We start from the raw sequence: 26,226 nt of genomic DNA on the forward strand, positions 1-26,226 counted from the left end.
CCCCCGCCTGCCCCAGCCAGGCCCGCACGTGCCGGGCCTCCCGGCCCACCTTCCTGCTGCCGGGCTGCACCAACGCCGCGGGGGAGCGGCTAGGGGCCGGCATGGGGAGCAGCAGGAATAACCAGGCAGCCCCTCGCCAGGAGGACCCCGGGCCGCGGGCGGCGCAGCCGTAAGTAGCAGGGTAACCCCTTACAGCCCTCCCACGCCCGGCCGAGCCGGGCGCTCCGCCACCCCCACGGAGCTGCGGCTGCAGTGGTTGGAACGGCCGGCCCCGCCCCTGCCGCGTCGGCCCCGCCCCCTTATGAGGTGACAAAGTGCCGCGCTCGGAGTCGCGGGCTCAGTGGCCGTGGCCGTGGCCGAGGCTCCGCTTTCCGCTGGTGCTCCGGCCGGTCTGGCGGCCCGCCCCTCCGCACCCCCGGCAGTAGCGACCCCCGCGCTCCCCCGCTCGGCGCGAAGCCCTGGCCCCGGCGGCCGGGGCATGGGCCAGGGGCGCGGGGTCAGGAGGCTTCCCGCGGGGCCCCGACCTGTACTGGCTTCGTCATGAAGACCCTCATAGCCGCCTACTCCGGGGTCCTGCGAGGTGAGCATCGGGCCCGGCTGCCCGGAGCGAGGGCCTTGACTAAGGAGCCCTGCTGCCCCCTGAGGCCTCTGGGAGCGGGACTAAGGGTCTGGGAGATGAACTGTCACAGCCCAGGGTCTGCTGGGCTTTGCCGTCTTCCTCCTGGGGCCATGCAGCTGCGAGAGGGCTTTCAGGAAAGGAGGTGATGAAGGGCTCCAAGATAGGCAGGAGTGTGTTGGTATAATGGGAGTTTGTTGCTGGAGGGCAGGCCGCTCTGGGGGCTGAGGTCCCAACCTCTTTCTTTTCTTTTGGGAAGGCTTGCAGCCCCCTCCCTGACCACCACCCCCATCCCCCCCTGCTCATCTGGATCTGGAATGAGTTTAGAATAATGGTCTGATCCAGGCCACCTGGCATGGTAGTCATGTGGGCGCATTCTCCACCTTAGCACTCATCAATTTTGGGGACCTCTGTTACATCACTTCTTTTCTTCCAGCCTGTGAGATAGGATGTTACCTGAGAACTCTTCTCCAGCCCCCTGGCAGTTCCCTTCATCCCTCCTAACCTGGTGGATCAAGCTGTGAGGCACTGGATGGGGCAGCCCATCCAGACCGGGAACATGCCTGGCTGGGACAGTTGTGCCCACACTGTCCTCTGCCCCCTGCCCAGCCCAGGCTTGGGAGCCCACTCAACAGCGACTGTGAGCCTGGAATTCTTAGAAGATAGGACAAGAGGACTCTGGGTGCCCTTCAGTGTGATCTGCGCTGCTGTTCCACCAGGAAGAATTGAGGTCCTCTCTGAAATCAGGGGCAGAGTTGAGGTCAAACTCCACAGCTTTTCCTGCAAAAGGAAGAGCATCCCTTCCATGTCCCGCACCTCTCACCTATACTTGGAGAAACTGAGGTGGAAGGACACATGACCTGCCCAAGATTTCCCTAACAGGGCCTTGGCCAGTGGATTAAGTACAAATCCAGAAGACCCTGGGACATCCTCACAGCTGCCCTGGTCTGTCTTGCTTGAATCCTCCCTCCCTCCACCTAAAGTCTTTATCAGCTTGCTGAACCTCTCCTACTTAGGATTTTTCTTTAGTAACTAACAATAGCCTACCCAACCCCTTCATTATAAAAATAAAACATACGAATTATTGGATTTCAAAAAATATGGAAAAACAGGAAGAAAATGAAAAGTTCCTGGTTAATTGACTATCCAAAGATAGCTTCCTAATAGCATTTCAGAATATTTCATTATAATTTTATTTGTACACATCATTTAGGTAAGATTGGGGGCATGATGTGGATATAGTTCTAAATCCTGTTTTCTCCCTCTTGATGTTAAATTGTGAGTATTTCCTTCTGTTACTCCTAATCACTTACAATATTCTAGTGGCTGCTGGGTAACCACCCTGAGCTGTACCACAGTTTAACTGTGTCCTAGGCATTGGCCTTTTTCCCTGTGTGGCTGTTGGTGTGGTTATCTGCCCCTCTTGGTCTGAATGCCACTCACTGCCCTTGGAGAGGTACCTAGCTGCTGTTGCCATCTTGGGGACATGCAGCCTGAGCTATCTCATGCACCCGGCCCGATAGCCTCTGACAATCTCTGCTCTCACTTAAAAGTGCTTGTCCATTCACTGTGCCATTTAATGCCCGTAACGGGGAAGGAAGGGCCCTACCCATGTTCATGCTTTTAAAAGTGCTTTTGTCTCCAGGCAATGAGATAGGGATACTTTCTCTGGGGGTGGTCCTTCCTGGAGATACCCTTCCCTCATCTCTGCTATCCGCAGAGGTGAGTTGTATCTTCCAGGAGCAGGTAACCCTGACTTCCTCATTTTTTACCTAGAATTTGTTATTCAGGAGGACTTCCAGTGAGTGATTTTGACCAAGTCACTTACTATCCTTTCAGGAGCATGTCTCCATGTTTTAATCAGGTCTTGAAAACATTAAAAAAAAAAAAAAAAACTGGCTACAAACAATTCCATCATGGAATGTAGCAAGAGTTGGCATGAAATGCAAACCAATCACTTTAGCTGTCTGGGATTCTCTTTGGTGAAAGACTGGGTGGGGAAGGGAGGAGATTTGCTGAAGCAAATCTTGTGTTATCTGGCATCTCCATTAGACCTGCTTTCTACATCCTTGGTCTTTGAAGACACTCCCCAGTGGCCTGGTTTTTACCAATAAAGTCTCATTGTTGGGAGGTGATGAACACTCTGTCAGTGGTGATATTTAAGGGAAGACCATGGCTTCTGTGAAGGGAAGACCTGTGATGGGTGAGATTGAAATAGATACCTTGGTGTCTGGTTTCCTGGGCAAAAAAAAAAAAAAAAAAAAGCCAGCTGTGGGGGCAGGTGGTTGTGCGCTGTGTGTGTACTGGGAGTTTGTGGGGGAGACAGGAGTCTCTGTTGGTATTTTCTGATATCTGAAGGATTTACCTGTGCCAGTGGTGGAAGATGCAGAGTTATTCATATTTGCATCCTTGCCTTTCCCCCTGGTTTTAAGGCCCTTCTGATCAGAGCCCTCTGATGCCTGCCTGAATACCCAGGGTTCACCACAGGACCCAGCATGAAATGGTGGCAGCTTCAGTAAAATTCTGAACTGATTTGTTCTGCGTGGCCCCACCAAAAGCAAGGCCAGGAACAGGGCTGGAATTTTGGGAGGCGGGGGGTGCAGATTTGATATAATGGAGGAATGCTTTCCGACAGCCACTGCAACAGGTTTGGTGTGGGTGGAGTGGAGCTCCCCATCACTGGGAGTGTGTGAGCAGGAGCTTAGTAGGAGGTGAAACTAAGAGGCTGGATTGTTGGAGGGTTGACACCTAACTCAGTTCTAAATCATAGGATGAGAACCTGGTTTTCATATTCCCCTTCCCCCAATTTTATATAGCTTTCCCCGCTCCCCTACACCACTTCCCCAAATGCACAAATGCCACTTTGGGGTTATCTGTGCTACTGAGGGCTCTTCTGGGCGGAAAGAAGAGCCAAGAGTAGTATTTTATTAGCAGACTCGGTGACTCAGTGGCCAGTGTGGAAATCCTGCCCCACCCCCATCCTCCCATCCCTGAGTTCTGCAGCAGGTACTTGAGTCATAAAATCACAGCTCCCCCCAAAGAAAATAATCACAGCTCCCTGGCAGTGCTGGGTCAGGGGCAGCTCTCACATTACAGATGGAACACTGAGGGCCCCACAGAGAAGAGACTAGGCCAGGATTATCAAAGCCAGGGTTAGAACCCAGATCCACCTCCCAGTCACTGGCTGCCTTAAACTAAGAGAGAAGTGTGGTGAAGCTGTGAAGGGCCGAGTGCAGGGCTCTGACCACTGCAGGTACTCATTTCCTGATTGAGTGAAGGTTTTTCTGGAACCATGATGGGGCTGGCAGATCACCCCTTCTCATGCATTTTCAAGATGTCCCAACTTGCCCTGATGAGTAGATGCACTGTGAACCCTGGAACTCGGGCCAGGGGAACAGCCAGTTGCCCTTCATTGTATTCCAAACCTTCCAAACTCCTCCTTGTGGCTGTGGAACCGCTGTGAGCAGCCCTCACTCCTCTGCTTCCATATCCTGCTCCAGAATGGCTGGGGTCTTCCTGTTCCCCCAGGAGTCCCATCAGTTCAGTCCTACCTCAGGGCCTTTGCACTGGCTGTCTTCTGCCCAGGTCACTGCATGACTGTCTTTCAACTATTCAGTCTCCTCTCGGAGTCCTTTAATCTGGAGAACTTTCCTGTCCTGTTGTATTTTTTATAGCCCTTCTCATTAGCTAAATTCTCGGGTGTACTTTTCTGTCTAGGTGATGGTCTGCCCCAGAAGAATGTCAGCCCCTTGGGAACAGGAACTCTGTCTATCTTCCTCAGTGTTTGTCCCAGCATTGAGCACAGTGCCTGGAGTGTAGTAGGTGCTCAGTAAATATTTGTTGAAAGAAGAATCATTAATGGAACTTCAGCCCTCCCGAGCTCTGCTCCTTCCTCTTGGCAAGAAGCCCTGCTTTTTTGCTTCATTGTGAGTCCTCAGTGCTTCCTCAGGTCTCCTCTGTGCCCACCTGTGCTAAGGGCTGGGCCTGCAGCTATTCCCTGCTCTGGAGGCTCCGTGGTCTTGAGGAGCTGGCTCCAGGGCTGATCGCCGGGGGCAGGGGATGCTCACCACAATCCCCCTTGTTGCTTCCAGGGCTTGGGGGCCAGAGAGTGAGGATTTCAGTCCTGGATCCCCTCAAGGACCTAGCTGGGTGTCTCTCTTCTCCTCTGAAGATCTCATTCCCACTCAGTGGAAAATAGGATCAGAAACTCTCCGACTGTCAAGGATGCAAGGGTTTAAGTTAACACGGATGGAAAGTGCTTTGTAAACTAACTTGTGACTCACCTGTTAGTCCCTGTCACTCATTTTATGTGACACATGCAACAGTCGCCAACACTGTGATGTGTGGCAGACTGCTCTGGGGCATCCAGGAAGGCTTCTTACAGTGGGGATTCGGCTTCAGTTTATTGGTGGATCACCTGTGTGTGTCAGACTCTGCCACACACGTGTCAATCCCTGGTCCCTGCCTTTGAGGAAATGAGACTAGGGGGATGACAGTGCACAGTGATCCACACAGTGACAGGGGAGGAAGCATGGGGAACTGAGGAGGCCTGGAAGTGAGGGTGTGAGGGTTTGGCAGCTAAATCATCCTGGCGTCAGGGAAAGCTTCCTGGAAGAGGTGACAGTCAATCTGGATATTGAAAGATGAACCGGTGTTACTGAGGCAATCAGGAACCTTCAGGTACAGGGACCAGCATAGAGGCATGAGATTTGGGTGGGAGGGAAAGTCTGACGGCAGGACCTCTGGGCTACTAACCTGCGTTCAGGTCCCAGTGTGCTGAGAGATGAGGGAGACAGAAAATGCTGTATCCAGGCAGGGACTGGCTTACCTATGCCCTTTACAGGGGTTGTTGGTGGAGATTTGAGAGCTGGGAAAGGAGCCTGGTGCAGGCAGTTTCTTGGCCTGTACCACTTCTGGAACCTCCTGGGTGTGGAGATGCTGCTGGCAGTTTCGAGGGCTTGGGGCTGGGATTCTCAGTCTCCTCATCTATAAAATGAGCAAATGCATGATGACAATATCTGCCCAGGTTATGGTACAGACTCAAGGAAGCTGAAGCCACACACCCCTTGGACAAATTGACAGAAGCAAGGAATGTGAATTCATTTTACTATTAGAGAAGATCTAGAGGCCAGAAGGCTCACTCTGCATCTGCTTCCTATGTGACCTTGGGCATGACCCTCCCTCTTAGGGCCTCAGCCTCATCTGTACAGTAAGGAGGGCTGCATAAGGCAGCCCGCCTGGGTTCATTCCAGCACTGCTGCAGAAGTGTGATTCTGATCATGCCCCGGACTGCTGCGGGATCCAGGGGCCAGCCTCCTCCTCATTCATGTCCTCAACTTGTCCTTGTGAAAATGGGCTCCTGTCCTGCTTGGGGCCCAGGTACATGCCCGAGAAAACCTAGCTCCCCACACTTGTTCATGTACCGTGATAAGGGCCTATTTTGAGGACTCCTTGGTGGTGACATACCCGCAAGCTAATGGTGTTGTCATGACAACCCCTCCCACTTCAGTAGCTATTCTTTTAATGTGTCAGAGGATGGGGGTAATGAAAGCAGAGCTTTGGGGTCCTCAGCAGTCCCCTCCAGGGTCCTAGTTGCAGTTTCAAAGTCTCAGGAACATGACGTTCTAAGAGCCTCACTTCCTCGGCCTCACTTCCCAGGACCCTACCCTATTGCATGAAAACCAATACTTGAAAATCCAGGCCTCTGGAGCAGCCCAGGGAGGGGCTTGTAGTCTCCTTAGGGGGATCTTCTGTTGATAAAAATTCATTACTCAATCTAAGTTGTCAAGGCCTCAGATTTCAACTAATCTAACCCACACCCCTAATTAATGCCATTGGGAAACAGACCTAGAGAGGAGAGGAGGAGGAGGCCCAAAGTCCCAGTATATCTGTGGATACTTAGGATGCCTGGCTTCCTGCCACAATGCCCTGTGCGGGGCCCTGAGGACCAACTGAGGAATCCACTGAGTCCATTCAGGGTCCTGATGGGCAAGCCAGGAGCTTCCCAGCCGGTATACCCACCACAGCAGTGTGTGTCAGCTTCCCATTTGGGTCAGATGTCCCAGTGGGCCCTGATTTAAGGACACTTAATTTTCTTTAAGGTTACCTGATTAAACACCTAACCCTTAAAGGGGAGATTATTAGTCTTTCCAGGGAAGAAATCACCAGCATATTGGTATCAGGTGGACTGCTGGTGCGTTGCCTCAGAGCCCTTATGCCGACTGAAGTTGGTGGAGGGCATGGGAGGAGTGGACAGCAATCTCCCCTGCTGTCAAGGTGGAGCCTGGTCAGTTACCTGTGTTCTTGGGACTCCTCGGCCTGGCATTTCCAGCCCTCCGTGGCTCCCCCTGCACTAGCCTCACCCATTCACATGGCCTGCTTGAACTACTTGCAGTTAAGTTCTTAACCTTGTGCACGTTCTCCCTTCCAGTCCTTTGCCAGTGCTATCTGCTGGACTCCAGGACCTGGATTCCCAGCCCTGTGCCTCCCTTCTGTCAGCCTGGCAAACTTACTCATCCTCTACCTCTCACCGGACGCATCCCTGAGGGCACCCTGCAGGCCAGTTGGGTACCTCTCGGGGCTCCTCCGCCATGACCTACCCTCTATGCCTGATTGTTCACAGCCCTGTCTCCCCCCAGCCATAGCTGAGGTGGGCAGCCCCAGGGAAGAGCTCTGCCCCCCACAAAAGGCCAAGAAGCAGAGGAGAGGCAGGGTCTGGCAGTTCCTGTCCTAGGGCAGCACCTAGCCTGGCCTGTAAAGGCTACTTGGAAAGTACTTGCTGAATGAATGTTAATGTTCAGCCTCCACCCTTCTCTCTGCCTCCCTCTGGAATCTTGCACTTTTGCCCCTGGCCTTGAAGATGTGGCATTTATATGGCACTTGGCCTGGTTTCCTGGACCTCAAGGGGTCTCAACGGGAGTCAGAATGTCCATCTCTCAGCCTTGATGCAGACTCGTGCCCAGCCCTTTGCAGAAGTTTGAGGCAACTTCCTCACTGTCCACTTGGAGGCTGCTGGACCAGGGCAGAGCTTCGGTTTGGCTGGGCCCACGTGTGGCATGCTTGAAGCTGGGGAATGTGAGCAGGATGATGTCCCCACTCAGTAGCCCCTAGCAGCTGTCCACATCTCTGCGACCTCTCTGGTTGCAAACAGACATGCCACATGCTGTTTGTCCCTTTTCCATAGGTTGTTTGGATTCCTCCCAACAACTGCTACATCCCAGCAAAGGAGGATGCTGAGTCTTATATGAGGAAATGACTTTCAGGGTCCCACTATAAATGCTAGAGCCAGGGTTTGAATCCTAAGTGTACTGACGCCAGCGCCTCTGCTCCAAGACAGGACAGGGGTTATTATACCCATTTGTCAGGCGAGGAAACCCAGGCTTACTTGGTAATTATCCTGCATTCACACAGGTCTTGACTTTTATGACGCTTCTATCTATTGTTTAATTCTCACAAGAATCTAGCGAGGTGGGTATTAGCCCCACTGTACAGATGAGGAAACTGAGGCTTGCACAGGAAGTGAATCACCAAGGCTACACTCCTGCAAGTTGGAGGCCAGGTTCTCTGGACGGCCATCCTCCTGTCTTCCTTAGTTTCTCTAGGCTGATGAGCCCCTTCCCAGGATGCCAGTAGCAAAGGAGAGTAGGGGAGGCAGTGTGGGCCACCCAGAGGCCTGACCTGGGAATGTCCTGTGTGCTACTACCTCCACGTGGAGGGAAGTCAGCCTTGCTCAGGGCTCCCTCTCCTCAGGGCTGAGGATCGTCTTGTCTCTCCCTCTAGCTTACTGCCCCAAATTTTGTTCCCTCATAGCTCTCATCACTGCCTGACGTTACATCCTACATTTATGTGTAGGTGCTTTGTCTCTCCCTCAGCAGAATCTCAGCCCCCCTAACAGGTGAGACTCGACCTGCTGTGTTCTCTGCTATTTCCCCAGGGGCTGATAACAGTAGTGGGCACCTCATACATGCTCCATGCTCCTCCCTCCCCACCCACCTCCTCCAGGAGGCCACTTTTGGCCGCTTGAGCCCTGTCCTCATTGGCTGTTTTGGGTTAATGTGAACCCCGGTTCCTGGGTCGTTGAACATTCTGGCCTCTGGCCTGCCTCTCTGTAACTCCCTCTGAGTCTCTGTTCTGGCCAGTGCCCCCACCCCAGTGCCCACTTTGCTCCTTTTTGCCTCCCAGATCTTGTCTTCTGGGCCCTGCTGAGGCCTTGCCACCTCCTTGGAGCGTCCCCTGCTGCTGCCCCCACTCTGTTCCCTCTCCTCTTAACACACAACCTCGTGGTCAGACACATCTTGAAACATTGTGGTTGCTCATCAATCCCCTCTCACTCTGGTCAGTGGTAGATGCCATGATGAGAGCTAATCACCTAACAGGTGTCACACACAACAGGTGCCAAATGGACCTTATATGCATTTTTTAAAAATCTTCCCAACCACCCTGAGAGGTATTCTTATCCTCACTTTATGTATTTTGTTTGGCTGCACTGGGTGTTCACTGTGGCGTGTGAGCTTTCTCTAATTGTGGCATGCAGGCTTAGTTGCCCTGTGGCAGGTGGAAGCTTAGTTCCCCGACCTATGCCCTTGCATTGGAAGGCAGATTCTTAGCTGCTGGACCTCCAGGGAAGTCCCCTTATCCTCACTTTATAGATGAGAAACTAAAGCTGAGAGAAGTGAAGTGACTTGCCCCTGGTCACAGAGCCATGCAGGGGCAGGGCTGGCCCAACACCCTTTCTCAGATTATGGGGACTAGGGCTCAGACCCTGCCCTCTCAGACCAGTATGAGAGGAAACCCTGGTTTCATCAGTCCTGGGTGCGGCCTGGTCAATTTGCTATCAGATGTTGGGCAAAGAAGCGTTCCACACCCGGCCTGGGCCAGGGACCAGAGGTGTTTGGCTCTACTGCTGTGGGTAGCTTCAGTTTAGCTCTTGTAGCAGCTTCTCAATCTGTGGGAGCATGTGGGTGGGGGTTCACATTGCTTGCATAGCCAGTCTACAGGAGAATGGCCCCATGAAACTTGGGACATGGTTGAGGCAGAGAGGCAGCCCTCCCTTCCCCGGGGTGTATTCCTGAGATCGGGATGTGGACTGGCTGGTGTAGTGAGGACCAGCCTTCAGGAGCTTGGCATCATGGAAATGGCGAGGGACTCAAAGCTAGGACACCTGCCTTGAGTCCTGCCTCACTCTCTAGACCATGACCTCAAAACAAGTGGTTTAACATCTTTTGGCCTCACTTTGCCTCAGTTTCCATCTCTGTGAAATGAGGCTGCCCCTCCCTGCCTGTCTACCTTCCCAGAGAATGCTGTGGGACAGGGAAGCCCCATATAGACATGGGGACAGGGGGCTTTTCTCTGGAGGTAAGAGAGCTTCTCTGGGCTTCTCTCTCACAGCTGCACTCTCTCTGCCCTCCCAAATCCAGGAACAAAGGAGCTGTGTAAAATAAATGGTGAAATCAGTGGTGCCCTGGAGCACTATTTGGATTGGTTACTGAAAACTTCTCTTCATAGAACAAGTCAGGTTACTCTATCACCGTCTCATTTTCCTTCATGAAAAAAAGACATCTGTAGGAAATGGGTTCTGTTCTTATGGCGAGGTTAGTGGGGGACTCATGCTCAGAGAAGGAAAGAAAGGCTCACTCTGCCACCCATTACTCTATCTCTGGGGTCCTCAGTGATAAGCCTGGAGGCCTTCCTGTCTGGCAACTCAGTTGCAACTTGAGTATCCTGGCCTTCAGCTGCCTCTGGGACTTACAGGTTTGTTCATTCATGCAGTCAACCTCTATGAGCCCCTTCTCTCGTCAGTCTGACTGGGCTCTGGGCACATGAATGAATCAAGTACCCACCTTGGAACTTAAGAGATGCTACCTGAGGAGGATGGCCAAGGAAGCAGATACTGGCTTCAATGGATTGGTGCTGAAAGAGTGTGCAGAGTGCAGTGTGCCGGCAGGGGCTGGGGAGGGGTAGCAAGGGAGCAGGTTGGAGCTGAGATTTGGCCAAATGTTGAGGCTCCCTGCCAGCCCCACCTAGACTGTGGGACAGTTGGGCTGGGTATGAAGGTAGTGGCAGTGGTGGCATCTGATTGCAGCATTGGCATCCACACCAGCCACCATTGAGGCAGAAGAGATGCTGACAGCTGAGTGGTGAGGGCTGGACCTGGGGATGCCTAGCTGAAGCCTTGCTTCCCATCTGCCAAACAACTGTACCAGGGCTATTGCAAGGTGGTGAGCATCTAGGTGGTGTCTTCAGGAGGGTGGGCACTGGATTCAAGCAGTCAAAGAGATCATAGAAGTCATCCTCCCCATCACCATTTTATATATGAGGAAACCAAAGCCCAGAGAGGTGAAGCAACTTGGCCAAGAGGACACAGGAGTCAGTGATGCAACTGGGACCAGAACCCCCAGGCCTGCCACCACTTAATTTACTGCACAAGATGCCTGCCCCTCATCTGCCTCTCTGGAGGAAAATAAGCCATACATTTTCTCCTGTCCCCTCCCAGCCTTCCCCCACTTTCTTTTGGGGAGAAGAGAGAAGAAACTTGGGGAGACCAGCATAGGAACAGAATGCTGGCTTAAAAGTTAGACTTGAATTGAATCCAACTTTGCCACCCTCTGGTCACCCTTGGCTATATCACTTCCTCAAGTCTTTCTCACCATCAAAATGGCAATGATGATGCCAAACTCACAGGGCTGGTGAGAAACCAGAGTTCCTGAGGAAGTACATTGGAGGCTCTGAAGCTGCCTGTCACCCAGCCCTGCAGAGAGAGCCGAGGTGGAGGATGGGGGCCTGAGGAATAGCCAGAGCAGAGATCTGCTCTTCCTTTTGCTCAGCAAACCTTGCTGAGTGTTGACTCTGGGCCAGACTCTGAGAGGCCACTGGCTGGATCAGACTCAGGCCCTTGCGCAGCTCATAATGTGATGAGAGTGGGCTTGTAATCAGCAGTTGGTACAAGGTGAGGGGCTGTGGGAGCCTAAAAGGAAGACTGCCTTCTTCTCTTATTTCTCTCTTTTACTGGCCTCTCCCACCTTCATCTGCTGACAGGTTCTCTCTAAGATGGGTGGGGGCTGGTGAGATGGCTCTAGACAGTTCCACGCTTGCATGGGCCTTAGAGTCAGTAATCTCAGAGAAGGAAAGCCCACCTCTCTGAAGGCTTACTTATTTGGGTTTTGAAGGACAAGCTGCTTTATCTCATTGTCAGGGGGTCATCAGGTGGACAAGGCAGGCAGCAGCTTTCTAGGCAAGGGAGCAATGACTGGATACTCCTTAGATCCATAGGGGCTTCCACTGGGCCTATGGTTCAGCATCATGGACAGGCCAGCTCCTGGGGCTGGGCTCTGTGGTCAACCAGGTTGGGATGGTCTGGCCAAGAGGCAGCCGAGTGGTCTCGGGCCTGAGGGACAGAGGGTAGCCTCCCGGCCTCCCCGCTCCCCAGGCAGCCCCACGCTGTGCCACCCAAGGAACATCAGCCCGTCCTCAGTGGACTTTGCATTTCCTACTTGGTTGCAGTGTGGGCTGCGGGCAGTAGTTGGGATGGGGCAGGGAGGATAGATTGAGGAGGCTGGAACAGCCTGGCTCTGAGGCTATGGGAACCTTTCAGGCCTCTTTTTTGTGTGGATAATCCACTGAACAAAATGTTTTGCAATTGGGCCAAAGAACTCAACAGACATTTCTCCAAGGAAGACATACAGATGGCTAACAAACACATGAAAAGATGCTCAACATCACTCATTATCAGAGAAATGCAAATCAAAACCACAATGAGGTACCATTATACACCAGTCAGGATGGCTGCTATCCAAAAGTCTACAAGCAATAAATGCTGGAGAGGGTGTGGAGAAAAGGGAACCCTCTTACACTGTTGGTGGGAATGCAAATTAGTACAGCCACTATGGAAAACAGTGTGGAGATTTCTTAAAAAGCTGGAAATAGAACTGCCATATGACCCAGCAATCCCACTTCTGGGCATACACACCAAAGAAACCAGATCTGAAAGAGCCACATGCACCCCAATGTTCATCGCAGCACTGTTTATAATAGCCAGGACATGGAAGCAACCCAGATGCCCATCAGCAGACGAATGGATGAGGAAGCTGTGGTACATATACACCATGGAATATTACTCAGCCATTAAAAAGAATTCATTTGAATCACTTCTAATGAGATGGATGAAACTGGAGCCCATTATACAGAGCGAAGTAAGCCAGAAAGATAAAGACCATTACAGTATACTAACACATATATATGGACTTTAGAAAGATGGTAACGATAACCCTATATGCAAAACAGAAAAAGAGACTCAGATGTATGGAACAGACTTGTGGACTCTGGGAGAAGGCAAGGGTGGGATGTTTCAGGAGAACAGCATTGAAACATGTGTATTATCTAGGGTGAAACGGATAACCAGCTCAGGTTGGGTACATGAGACAAGTGCTCGGGCCTGGTGCACTGGGAAGACCCAGAGGGATCGGGTGGAGAGGGAGGTGGGAGGGGGGACTGGAATGGGGAATACATGTAAATCCATGGCTAATTCATATCAATGTATAACAAAAACTACTGTAATGATGTAAGGTAATTAGCCTCCAACTAATAAAAATTAAAAAAATGTTTTGCATTTTCTGCACCCTGACTTTATCTAATTGCAAGAGACCTGCAATAGCAGGTGGATTTGGATTTGGAAACAAGGAAGAATTTCTCAGTTGTTTCAGTGGGGGATATGTAACCAACATGGACTTACTGTGTGCACCCCACCCCAAAGCAGGAGAGCTCTGTGTTGTGAGTGCAGCCAGTTGGCTGGCCCTGACCCAACAGCAGAGGCTAGACAGTGAGTCCTTTCCTCAAGCACTCGTCACGGTCCTGTTCACAGTAGGAAGTGGTCAAATGAGATTGTCTGATGCCCTTTTTTCCATCCCCCTTTTTTTCCAGCCCAGTGGAAAGTGGAGGCCCCCAGCTCCTCCTTGCACACTCCCTACCCCAAACTTACCCTACCTGAGACTTTGGACTGAGCAGATCTCAGTTCAGTAAATCCACGCTGGGGCCCTGCATTTCTAAACAGCTCCCAGGGTGGACTCTGAGTAGCGAGGTGCTGGAGAACATTCTATCCTCTCTGCCGCCAAGGCGCCTTGCCTGCTCCAGACCAAGGGCAAGGACTCACATGCCATGACCCCTGCTTGCCTTCATTCCACACAGCTTAGGAGGGAGAGCCAGCAGCTAGGGGTCCCTTGGACAGAGGATTCAGGCCTGTGCTTGGCCTCACTTCCCTCCCTCCTGTACTCACCCAGGACCCTCTCCTCACTTCTGAGCACAGACCATCCTTGGACTTGCTGTGTCCCATGGGTAGAGCCCTTTGTATTTGGCATCTGCTGTGCCCTGAATCCAGGTTCCAACTCTGGCTGGATAGCCCTGGGCAACTCAGTGCTCCTCTTCTCAGCCTCTCCAGAGGTCCAGATGGGCTGTACCAGAGGACCCCAGAGGGCTCTCAGGCTCCAGGATGGGGTGCTGAGAAAGGGTGGAGGTGGAAAGGGCTGTGATGGTGGGTCTATATGTTGAGGGCAGAGGAAGAGTCATGTGCCAGACCTCTGGAGTTCCTGTGTGGCCCAGCCTCTTCATTTGCTTTGGTAAGTTCACACACCGCCACCTCCACCCTGGGTATGGCTGCTCCTGAGTACCCAGTATGTGCCATGTCTTGGATATAGCAGTACACCCTTGAGGTCTTGCCTACATAGTGAGTGGAACCAGGGTTTGCACTGGGATCTGACTCTTCTGCCATACCCCTGGCTTCCCCCTCCCTCTGCTCCATGAGACCAGGGGAGGGAAACAGGACTGAGGAGTCTGCCTTGAGTCCTGCTGGTTCTCTGGGCCTCCTAAAAGTCAGAGTGATTGTTAACTTTCAGCAGATGAGTGCCATGTCCCTTTCTAAACCCTACTGTGACTTTGTTGCTCTGCAGATTTTAAAGAAATACAAAGGCTTGCGTGTAAACCCCTAAACCCTTCTCCCTCCCACTTCTGCTGTAGGCCAGGGTCAAAGGTCATGAGACCCTCCAGGACAAGATTGTGGCTCAGTCAGGGGCCTTGCAGAGTGGGTCGTGTGAAGGAATTTTACCAGCACAGTCAGTGAAGATGTGTTGAGTAAAGAGCATGCAGTTGGGACTCAGCACATGTGGGGTTTGAAAGGGCGCAGTCCTCTGGCCCAGCTTCCAGAAGGAGAGAGGGTGTGTCAGGAACCTCGCCCATACTCCTCCAGAGCGCTGCCTCTCCTGTAGTCACCAGGCTTTCTCGTCCCTCTGTCCATTAGCCACTGGAATCCAGGGCATCACCCTGGGGGCACAGCCACAGAACCAATTAACTAGGTACATCTTGTCTGAACTTACAGGCTTGGCACTTGTTTGTTAGCAAACATAATTGCAGCTCTCGGTGTCCCAGGCTGCCCAAAACTCAGTGGCTGCTGGGTCCTCTAGGGAAGCAGAGGTTCCTGCCCAGTTCATCTCTGAGCCCTGGGCTTTGGGCGCTGAGGTGAAGCTCAAAGTGTGAATTCCCCTGAAGGTGGTATTGATGGTGTTGGAGTAGGGCAAGAGGGCTCAGCTCCCAGAGGGTATTAGTCCTGGAGATAAAGGGGGTAGGGGTGGGTCAAGGATTGGGGGTGCTCAAAATACACTTGGAGGAAAAAAAACATTGCAAACTGGATGTTGGCCCTCTGTCCCTGGCCTCACAGACCCAGATAGCAAAGGTTAAATATTTGTACTAGATCCAGATAAAGGAAAACATAGGGGTTTGATCGGGGTAGAGGTGAGGAATGAGAATTGGAAACTATGGCAAGCCTCCCCCTCACCTCTTTGGATACCCTATTCAGTCTCCAAAATGACTGTTTGTGGCGGGGGGGACATCATTCCCACTGGGTATATATAGAAACTGGGGCAGAGGGAAGTGCAGCATGTAAGCAGCCCAGAATTACAAAACTGTGGTGTGACAGGGCCGGGATGTAAGCCCAGATCGGTCTGATTCTTTGGCCCGTGCCCCTCTCATGACTAGGAAGGTGTCTGTGGGGAGGTGGGCTGGTGTGGGGTACTCTGCAGCTGCGGGGAAGGGCGGACAGGCTGACATCTGTCTTATGTCTGTCACAGGCACTGGCTCCAGCATCCTCTCCGCCCTCCAGGACCTGTTTTCCGTCACTTGGCTCAATAGGTCCAAGGTAGAGAAGCAACTTCAAGTCATCTCAGTGCTACAGTGGGTCCTGTCTTTCCTCGTGCTGGGTAAGCTGGGGCTCAGAGGGTGAGGGCAGGCGGGGATGTTAGAGAGCTGAGGGGTCCTTTTTGGTCCCCTATCAAGTACTGTACCCCAGGCAGGCTTGGAGACTCAGATTTAGTGGGAGGTGGTGGTGTGGTTCCCATTTCACAGATAGAAAGCCGAAGCCTCAGAGAAGGTGAGTAACTTGTCCAAAGTCACACAGATTTGAGTTCAGGTCTACAGGCCCCCCCCTCTCCCCCGCCACAAAGCATATGCTGTTCCCACATGCCACCCTGCCTCCCAACAAACTTTTTCCTTTAGCTATGTTGCATTGTCTTAGGTTGGTCTGGTCCTGGGATTAATCCCAACTCGACTACACATAAGCTCTGTGACTTTACACAGGTTCCTTGAACCCCTTAAAAATCAGTTTACTCACTTTGGATATGAGGAAAAGGCTGCCACACAAGCCACACAGGACCTGGGCCGGTGGGGGGTGGTCCCCAACTTACGGGAGCTGCTACTGGGACATATCCTCCAAGCTCCCCCCACCCCAGCCTCACCCACCCTCTGTTGAACACTGCCCCCAGCTGCTTCTGCAGCCCGCTCAGAGCATCTCCTTTCCTCTCTTGACACTGCCCACGTTAGTGCTTGAGTTGCTTCTTCTGCAGGTCCGGGTTGGTGCCCCTGTCCCCTGGGTTGCCGTCCAGACCAGGGTCAGGGCACCATGGGTTGTCCAGGAGGAGGAAGGGCCCCTGTCTGAAACAGGCCCTGCTCCCCCAGCAGTCTCGCCTCTTCCCCAGGGTCAGGTGTCCCCAGTGTAATAAGTGGCTTCCCCAACATGTCAGGGCAGACACACCTGCTGCTGAGCCTCACAGAGTACATTCCAGTGCCTGAATGAGTCCCTCTGGGTGGCCCACTCTTTGGGGTTGTTCAGGTCGATGGGGATTATCAGGAATTATCATGTCAGTGCTGAGCCGTCCTCCCAGGAGGCTTGGGGGCCTCAGAGACCACGTTTCCAGGGCAGCAGCTGCCCCTCCCTCCCTTGGCAGGGCAGAGGGATGGAATGGGGGTGCTAGTTATTGAGCCCCTTCAGTAGATGTGAGCTCAGTCCTTGGGTCAGGAAGAACCCTTGGAGAAGGAAATAGCAACCCACTCCAATATTCTTTCCTGAAAAATCCCAAGGACAGAGGAGACTCTCGGGCTACAATCCAAGGGGTTGCAAAGAGTCATACATGACTGAGCATGTGCACATTCACGCACATGCGTGCATGTGTGCACACACACACAGTGGACCAGGCACTTTCCTCGACTTTCCACTTCATAGGTGAGAAAATGGAGACTCATAGAGGCTCAATGACACTCAGAGATGGTGAAGCTCATTAAGTGGCAGAGTTAAAAATTAAACAGAACAACCCACTCCAGTATTCTTTCCTGGAGAATCCCATGGACGGAGGAGCCTGGTGGGCTACAGTCCACGGGGTCACAAAGAGTCAGATATGACTGTGCGACTTCACTTTCAACCCTCAGCTGAGAAGACTTCCAGCTCTTGTGTTTGCTATTGATTGTTTTCTTGAGTTCTCAAAAACCTGTGACCATATTTTTTTTAAGTTGCCTGTTTTCTAATTGCATCACTTTACACACTGTTGTCTAATAATATGTGGTATTTAGAATGCCTTCTTAATTATTTTGAGCAGCCATTGCCTGTATTTTCTTAGCACCTCCTTGGTTTTCTTATGTGAACTCATCCGACAGGGAAATGCAGCTTTTTTGTTTGCCCTCTCTGCATACTGGACCATCTGAGTCAGTGTTCTAACTAATCCCTGATGGTCTCTGAGCTACTGTTCTACCAGACTCAGTAGTTATGTGCTTCAGGAATTTTTCGGTAGAATTGGTCCTATTAGAAGACTCTTGGTGTCACCTTTGTTATCTTAAAAGCTGGTCCCTTCGCTGAGGCTCTTAATTTTTTGAAGACTTGATTCTATTTCAGCTGAAAATTGGCAAGGCTATTTAAAAAATTGATGGAAGACATTTAAGAAATTGAAAAGTAATCACAAACAACATTGGGTAGTTGTGACTTTCAGTTCTGTATCAGTTGAATTCTTGTGCTCTTTTCCCTGTGTACGTGGTGGTTCTATTTTTCTCCAATAAAACTTTTTATTTAAAAAAAAAAATTAAACAGAAGCCTGGAGTGCTCACCAGGGAGCCTAGTCTGAAATGGCTAGTCTTCACCTTAAGGCCCAAGAGTGGGCTTTGGGGGGCTATGAGCCCCTAAAACTAGGTACAAAATTACATGTGAGAGTATATTCACATTTTTCTGGATGAAGGGCAGTTGCTGTCCTCAGATTTTTACAGAGGCATATGGACCACTATCTCCTGGAGTTTGCTCAAATTCATGTCCATTGAGCCGCTGATGCTATCGCATCCTCTGCTGCCCTCTTCTCTTTTTGCCTTCAGTCTTTCCCAGCATCAGGTCTTTCCCAGTGAGTCAGCTCTTTGGATCAGGTGGCCTAAAAGTATTGGAGCTTCAGCATCAGTCTTTCCAATGACTATTCAGAGCTGATTTCCTTTAGGATTGACTGGTTTGATCTCCTTGCATTCCAAGGGACCCTCAAGAGAGTCTTCTCCAGCACCACAATTCAGAAGCATCAGTTCTTCGACATTCAGCCTTTTTTATGGTCCAGGGTTAGATAGGTTAGATAGCATCACTGATTCAATGGACATGAATTTGAGCAAACTCCAAGAGATAGTGGAGGACAGAGGAAACTGATGTGCTACAGTCCACAGGGTCACAAGAGGCAGACCCAACTTAGCGACTGAACAACAGTAACAATGGGCCTTAACAAGATAAAGTAACAGTGGTCTAGGGAACAGAGCAGATTAAAGTGGCTCCCTCAGGGCTCAAACTTCCAACTTAGCCTGCCTGGGCAATTTTTAGAATCCTGGAGCAGAGAGTACCCCTCCGTTCTCAGATAAGAATCAGGCACCCAGCGAGGGCAGAGCCTTGCCCAGAATCACATAAGAAGAAAGTGACAGGACCAAAGCAAGACCCCATGGACTCCAGCCTCTAGGCCCCCGCCCAGTCTGCTGTACCAGCTCCCTTCACCATCATCTGCACCCAGAAGCCACCACTGTCCTACTGTCTTAGTGGGTCAGAGCTTGGCTGATGAGATGCTGAGCAGCTTGTAGAACCCCAGACTCCTGTAGCATGTGGCAGGGGCTGCCTCGAGCTGTAGGTTAATAATTGATCAAGTCTAACCACAGCCCAGAAACCGGCCCAGCATCTTCCCAAAACCCTTGTGTAGGTGGGAGCCAAGCCTGCATGGACAGGCAGGTCTGCCAACCTATTGCTAATTATTGCCCTGAGCAGCCCCAGCCACTCCCTCCCACTGCCACCCACATCTGCTGGCAGAGGCTCACCTGGCATTGCAAAGGATGCTGTGGCCCCATCAGCCTCCCTCTGGGACAATGGAGTGACTCTGAGCTGCCATTCCTGTGCCACGGGTCCCCCTGATATTCTGGTTAAGGCTCTAAACCTTATTCATTCCGAGTTTTTAAATGCATAATACAAAACACATTGGATTTCAAAGGAAGCCAATGGTATTAAAATATAAATACACAAGTATTAAATCAGATTCCACATATAGTGACACATTATTTTTTGTTACTGTGTTAAATAAAAAGATCTAGCAGCAGGCATAAAGATTACTATAATTCTTTAGTGATGAGAATAAATTGTTTTTCAAGATATCCCTAATTAGCATACATGTGATATGGAAACACCTTTGTTTTCTATGATTGTCACTGCCAACAGGGTCTGCTAATACTACTGCAGTCTGGTACATTCATAAATGAAGGAAACGTTGCATTTCTATAAGAGGTGAAGGAACATTAAGATTTTTTCCCGCCATCCAAGTCCATGGATCTCCAGATTGGACACTTACCTGTGTATTAAGTCATCTTCCTACATTATCTCATGTAATCTTCCCAACACCCTGTTGGAAATGGAGATTCAAGGATGGGCCATGGCCAGTGAGCCAGCAGGGCCCCAGTTTCATGGAAGAGCGTGTCCATGCTCTTCATGGGCCTGACTGCCACCTCCCTGCATTGGGCAGCCATAGGCTGCCTGCTCACAGGCTTTGAGGAGCAGTTTGAATCACAAGCTTGACTATGTTCTGTGGGGAGGGGTGATTGTAAAGGTGGGTCCCGAACCTTCTGCATGTGGAGCCAAAAATTGTTTACATCTCCTGGACCTGAGGGGACTGGGTGGGGGGGGGTGGGGTTCCTGCTGCAGTCCCTTGCCCTACAAGAATGGACCAGGGAGCCCCGTATTCAGAGGACTGGGCTTAGTCTCTGAGAAAGGCAACTTGTATGATGGGTTTAACTCATTTTTGCTCAATAAACCTTTCCCGTGTTGCTTGCTGTGGCTGGAGAAGTTCATCTAACCTGGTTCCAGCTTCCAGGGAGCCCAGGGACTGAAGAGCCTTCTGATGGAAGGAGTCTGCTGGGGGAGGCAGATACTGATGAGACGGCTGTGGACACACAGGGCTTAGAGGGAGCAGGGTCCTCCAGCTGAGAAAGTCCAGAACTAGAATGCAGTCTCCAGACTCTCCATCTGTTCTCTTTTCCTCCTCCCAGGCTGCCTCAGCACCAGAGTAAGGACAGTGGACAGGGACTTCCAGCTTCCCAGAGAGCCCAGACATTTAGGCAGTGCAGCCCAGGGCTCCACCCGCTCTGGTCCTGGTGCCCCTCAGCAGAGTTAGGGCTTTGACAGCAGCTAGGTTTCCAGGCTGCTCAGATCCTAACCTGAATCTCGCAACCCTGCCCAGGCCCACCTGGAGCCTCTATCTAGCCTCTGAAGGCACTTGGATACCTGTGGAGTCTCGGGGGCTTGTGACTCTTTTTCTAGGCCTAAGAAAGGGGACCAGGGGCAAACCACTAAACAAGGTGAGTGACTGTGTAAGTGGCCCTAACTTAAACATCGCCATTCACCAAGCTGCCTCAAGTACTTCGCAGCTGGCCTTTAACAGGGTTTTGTTGGCTCCAGATACTTCCCTAGAGACTCATCTTCCCCATCTATGATGTCACACTCCTAAGGTGGTCTGAAAACCTGGACACCTGGCCACTCTATGTTCACTGCCAGTCCCAAGATAGTTGTACCACTTTTAGCTCCCTTGGCAAGAGGCTAGCTCAGGAGCTTAGAACAGGACTGGGTTGCGGATGATAAGGGATCACCATTTTCCTGCCCTTAGGCTCATGGAGTGTGTGTCTGGCCCTCCCCTCTCCCTGAGAAACCAGAGGGGACTGAGCATAGTGGGAAGACGAGAGCATGGAATCCAAAACCTGGCGCCCATGACCAGTGCAGTGCCCAGCAGAGGGGGGCCTGCAACAGGGGTTGGCTCCCTTCCAGCAGTGGAGGGAATGTTGGCCAGAGACCATCCTTCTCCCAAGCATGAGTACCTGATGCCCCTGGCCCTGTGCTAAGTGACAGGGGGCAAAGATGTGCCCCACCCCCAGTGTAGAGAATTCAGAGGTGAGAGATCCGTGTAGGAGGATGGTATGAGGTTGGAGATGAGGTCTGAGCTTTGCTTTGATGCCTTGGTAAAATTGGAAAGATGGAAGCCCTGATGAGGGCTTTCTGTGCCAGGTTATTCAGTCTTATGGCCAGCAGGCCCAGAATAAAGGGACCACTGGAAGCTGGCCCCAGCAGTCTTCCAGTGTGCTGCTGGGGATTTCGAGAGAGAGGCTGATGGGCTATGGCTTTGGCCGGGGAGTGCCTGGTGCTCAGTTATGTGGAAAGGGGGCCAGCCCGCCTCCTGGGGCGGGAATCCCACTCTCTTGGGTCCCTCCAGTGGCAGTCTGGGCCTTCTAGTTTGGGGTAAATTCCTAAAGCCTGGTACAGATTTTGGACTTAATACTCAGACTTGAGTTTGAGTCCTGGCTCTGCCTCTGTCCTGGCAGGTGACCTTGGACTAGTTCCCTCCCCCTAGAGCCTCAGTGTTCTCATCTCTAAAATGGGGTAAAAGTCACCCTGCCTCACACTCAAGACAGTAATTCAGCCCAAGTCCTGAGATACAGAGACACTTGGCAGGTCCCTCCCCTCATCCACAGCTACTCTGGTGGGCACTCAGGTGGGGAGAACACGCAAGGAGGGGCAGAAAGAACAACTCTTAAGGCTCTAAGTTAATGTCCATCACCTATGGTGGTGCCCAGACAGCCTGGAGCCCACATGCCTCCTGATGCTAGGACAGCCCATCAGAATCTAGAAGATGAGGCTCATGTCCCTGTGATCCTGCTCCTCTCAGGAACATCTTCACCCCCCTCCCCACCCCACCCTCCCCATGGCCCTCTGCCCAGGGCCCCGGCTGTGCCTAGCTTAGGGCCACAGTAAATGCTCAGTCACCAGTGACCCTGTGTCCAGAGGGTCGGGACTGTCCTGTGCCGGGAGCATAGGCCTGACCGGGGACCATCTGCCTTCCCCCAGGAGTGGCCTGTAGCGCCATCCTCATGTACACATTCTGCACCGATTGCTGGCTCATCGCGGTGCTCTACTTCACCTGGCTGGTGTTTGACTGGAACACACCCAAGAAAGGTAGGAGCACAGGTCACCCTGCCTGACTCCCTTGCCCTCGGGACACTCCTCCCTCCTGCACAAGCTGAAGTTCCTTGTCATGGGTACTGCCCCTTCTCTAGTTAGCACCTACTATGTGAATAGTGTTGGCTAAGCCTGGGCATGGTTCTGAAGACAGGGGAGTCTCTAAGGTCACCATCATGCTTCTCACTGGAGCTTACATCAGTCCCGGGTGTCCGTAACGTGAGGGAATGAACATGGAAAGGGGTTTGGGGGGGAGGATGCTGCCTAGGGTGCTGGTCACCTAGCTCAGGGGTTCACACTGGCTCTTCCTGAATGTCACCCTCCCCCACCTCCTACTCCCTCTCAACACTATGTTTTGTTCCATGGAAGGTGGCAGGAGGTCACAGTGGGTCCGAAACTGGGCTGTGTGGCGCTACTTTCGAGACTACTTTCCCATTCAGGTAAAAACTTGCAGGTGTTATCTTGGGAGGGTGGGAGTGAATGGGAAATCTGAAGTCAAGCCTTAACTTACCCATCCACAGCGACCATGTGTGCAGGGTTGAACTATGTGACATCTCCCACTATGAGCATCTGTCGATATTCCACCCCACTTTATGTAGGATTTGAGGCAATTTAGGATACATACATATAATTCTGTACCAGGTAAAAAGAAAAATCAAGACTTGGAGGAAAACATACTAGTAATTCATCCCTAAGTGTCAACAGAGTTGCAGTGATTGAACTTCATGGTCACCTCTGAGCTTCCTGGCAGCCAAGGTAAAAAGGGAAGCATGCTAGTTATTGATCCTCATTTTCAGAAAGAAAGAAGCTTCTTTGTTCCTTGGGTAAACAAGACTTCTTCTAGCATTTGCATCTAAAAGCTGTTTCAGATACTGAGATCCTGGGTGATGTAAGGAGCAGAAATAATAGCAGATAGTATGGCCATTGCTTGTCTGCTTTCAGTGAACATTAAAGTCATAACTTAAAATGGAAGTGACGGAATTCCCTGGTGGTCCAGTGGTTAGGATTCAGCACTTTCACTGTTGTGCCCCAGTTCATTCACTGGTCGGCGAACTAAGATCCTGCAAACTGCATGACAGAGCCAAAAAATATAGAAAAGGAAGTGATTTATCAAGAGCAATACTAAGGTAGTCCAAGTTTATCTGGTCTCAACCAAGGTTAGCAATAGGTGTGAGGGGCTTTCTTTCCTTCTGAAGCTCTTACAGAAATTTCACCTCTCAGCCAGTCGTGGGTGGGTCACCAGGGGTCCTGGTCATGGGAATAAGGGGCCAGAAAATTTGGTGTGCAGTGAATGAAGAGTGAGAACCTCACTGCTAAGTGCTTGGGAAAGGCTTCTGAAGGTGCTGCTCCTAGAACCCCATCCTGAAGAGAAGCAGCACTGAAGGGGCAGGGAAAATCCTGAGAGCACAGGCACCCGACCTTGAGAAAGAAGCCTGGGATGTGGAGGATGGGGAGAAGTGGAGGGGGAGGGAGGACTTCTATTTCCTGGGACTTGTCAGGGCCAGCACCTTTCCCCAAGGAGTCTCCTTTAACCCTCGCAGCACCCTGTGTGGTGGGTATTCATTTTATACCATTTTTGCAGAAGAGGAAACTGAAGGTCAGAGAGCTGCACAGCTGAATGAGGCTAACAGGAAACTGAGCCAAGACTCCAGCTGTTGTCTTGCTTCAAGTCTGGACACTTCCCACCACAGCACACTACCCCCCTATGCAGCAGAGCTCTGGGAGATAGGCTTGGACAAATCCTCAAGCTTTCCTCAGGCTTGGAGGACAGAGGCAGGAGAAGCAGCCCAGTCTGACCCTGGGTGAGGCTGGGGTGCCGTCTCCCCTCAGGCAGCCAGTTTAGACCAAGCTGACCTCCGGGTTTCCTTCCTCCTGTGCCTCTAGCTGCCCCGGGTCTCCCACACTAGTCTTCTGAGCACCTGTCTCCTCTGGGGCCAGACTCAAGGTCCTGACAAGATAAAAAGTGGCTTGGTCTGACTTTCAGTGCCATTCTGTCAGGCGCCCTGCTGGTGGTCTGCAAGCCAGGTTGGTAGGGCCAGGTGCATGTGGGTGATGCTGGTGGATGGTAGAGAACTCTGGCAGAATCCCGAAGGTTTTCCCTGCAGTGGAGAGACCTGTCTAGGCGGCTCACTTGGCACCCCAGCCCTGGCACACCCTCAGTGCTGAGGTAACCCAGCAGAAATCAGTGGGGTCTTAAGAGTGAAGAAAGCATGCGTGAATGTGGAAGTGTCCATGACACAGGGTGGTGTATGTTTGCTGTTGTGAGTCAGCGATTGAGACATCCTGGCCTGCTGCCTGGGGGAGGTGGCCAGGTAACCCTACATTTCCTGCTACACTCAGTATAGTAGGGATGGCACCAGGCTGGCTCCCTCTGCCCATCGCAGCCTGAGCCCGGTTTCCCCAGGACCTTTGGAGTCAGGATTTCTACTCCTCCCTTTTCTTGACCCTGTCTCTCTGGCTGCAAAGAAACCAAGGCTGTTGTTGCTAAGAGGATGTTGCCTCATAGGACCCAACCCTCTCATTTTGGAGGTGAGAAAGCTGAGTCCCGAAGAGGAGCAAGGACTGGTCCAAGTTGCGCAGTGACTCCGTGCCAGGGCTAGTATTAGAATCCGGGCCCCACAGTCTTTCCCACTGAATTCCTACTGCCTCTTTCTCTGGGAGAGATGCAATCCAGGTTTGCCCCGCTGGATTGAGCCTCACTTCATGGGTCTCCCTCCCTCTGCTTTGCTGTTGGAGATCCGGGTTGAGGTCCTGCCCTGTCACTCTATTCACTGGCCACTCTATTAGGATACTCTATTCCCTGTGCACTGCTGGGCTCTGCTGGGCATGGGGATGCAGAAGAGTGTGCCTGGCCCCTGCCCTTGCCCTTCTAGTGGATCCTGCTGGACTTTGTCACTTTCTGCGCGTGGGACTATGAGCACGCTTTCTCTAGCCCACCAAGCCTCATTTTCCTTGTCTGTAAAATGGAGCTGTTCACATGCTAGAAAAGTGGTGAATTATGGTTCGTTGTGAGGGATTATGGACTCTTTCTCTCTTCTGGGGCTCTTTCCTTGGGGGCCCCAGAGTAGCCTGCCCCCCAGGAAACCTCTTCAAGGCTGATAGCTCCCTCCATCTGGAACAGGATGACCTGATGACTGTTGGTCCAAGCTGGGACAGACAGGTACCCTTTCCCACTGATCTCTACCCTCCCTGAAGAACCAAAACAAAACCCATGTACCTTGTCCCACCTCTGTTCCAAGAAGTCAGCTGGGAGTTGGATCCACATGACCCAAGTGAGCTGGCCCTGGGAGGGTCCCTAGGTCCTGCCAGAACCAAAGCCAAGCTGAGCCTGAGGCCTCATGCCTCATCCTGGGCTCTGCCCTTGCTTGGTGGTGGTCTTGGCAGAGTCCCTGACCCTCGGGACCTCAGGCTCCTCTTCTGTGCAGGAAGGTTTGGCCTTTGTGAACTGATGCCAGCATTGATGGAGTCATGTATGACCCTCCTGTTCCACACCCTTTTCCTGGCCTCTTGCCAATGGTTGGGGAATGATCTCTAACTGTGCCCACCTACCTATACCTCCCCATTCCCTTGTTGTTGAAGGTCTTTGCCACCAGAACTGCTCAGCTGGCCCAGAGAGCATCTTTTCTCCCAGTAGAGGTGGGGCTTATGTGTTCACTGCAGCCACCAGGACCACCAGCTACCTGGAAGAGGAGTGGGCAGTGCCCGGGTCACGACCTCTCCCAGTGGTGATGGGCAGGATCTTTGGAGAAGAGACCAGGAAAGACTCTCTGAGCTTACAGTCACTTATCTGTCCATCTGCCTGATT

The 26,226-nt window shown here is 51.9% G+C and overlaps 1 protein-coding gene across 1 annotated transcript in view; it reads left to right on the forward strand.

Annotated features, from left to right (window-relative positions):
* The first annotated feature begins 287 nt into the window (after positions 1-287).
* DGAT2 (diacylglycerol O-acyltransferase 2) overlaps positions 288-26,226 on the forward strand; it is a 33,791-nt gene continuing 7,852 nt past the window's right edge. Inside the window, exons 1-4 of the mRNA XM_020892224.2 lie at positions 288-580; positions 15,727-15,855; positions 22,311-22,418; positions 22,791-22,861. Of these exons, the coding sequence (XP_020747883.1) occupies positions 541-580; positions 15,727-15,855; positions 22,311-22,418; positions 22,791-22,861 (348 nt within the window). The 5' untranslated portion in view covers positions 288-540. The remainder of the gene's footprint in view (positions 581-15,726; positions 15,856-22,310; positions 22,419-22,790; positions 22,862-26,226) is intronic.

This window comes from Odocoileus virginianus, chromosome 10 (genome assembly GCF_023699985.2).
Source record: "Odocoileus virginianus isolate 20LAN1187 ecotype Illinois chromosome 10, Ovbor_1.2, whole genome shotgun sequence".
In the NCBI taxonomy this organism is placed as follows: Eukaryota; Metazoa; Chordata; class Mammalia; order Artiodactyla; family Cervidae; genus Odocoileus; species Odocoileus virginianus.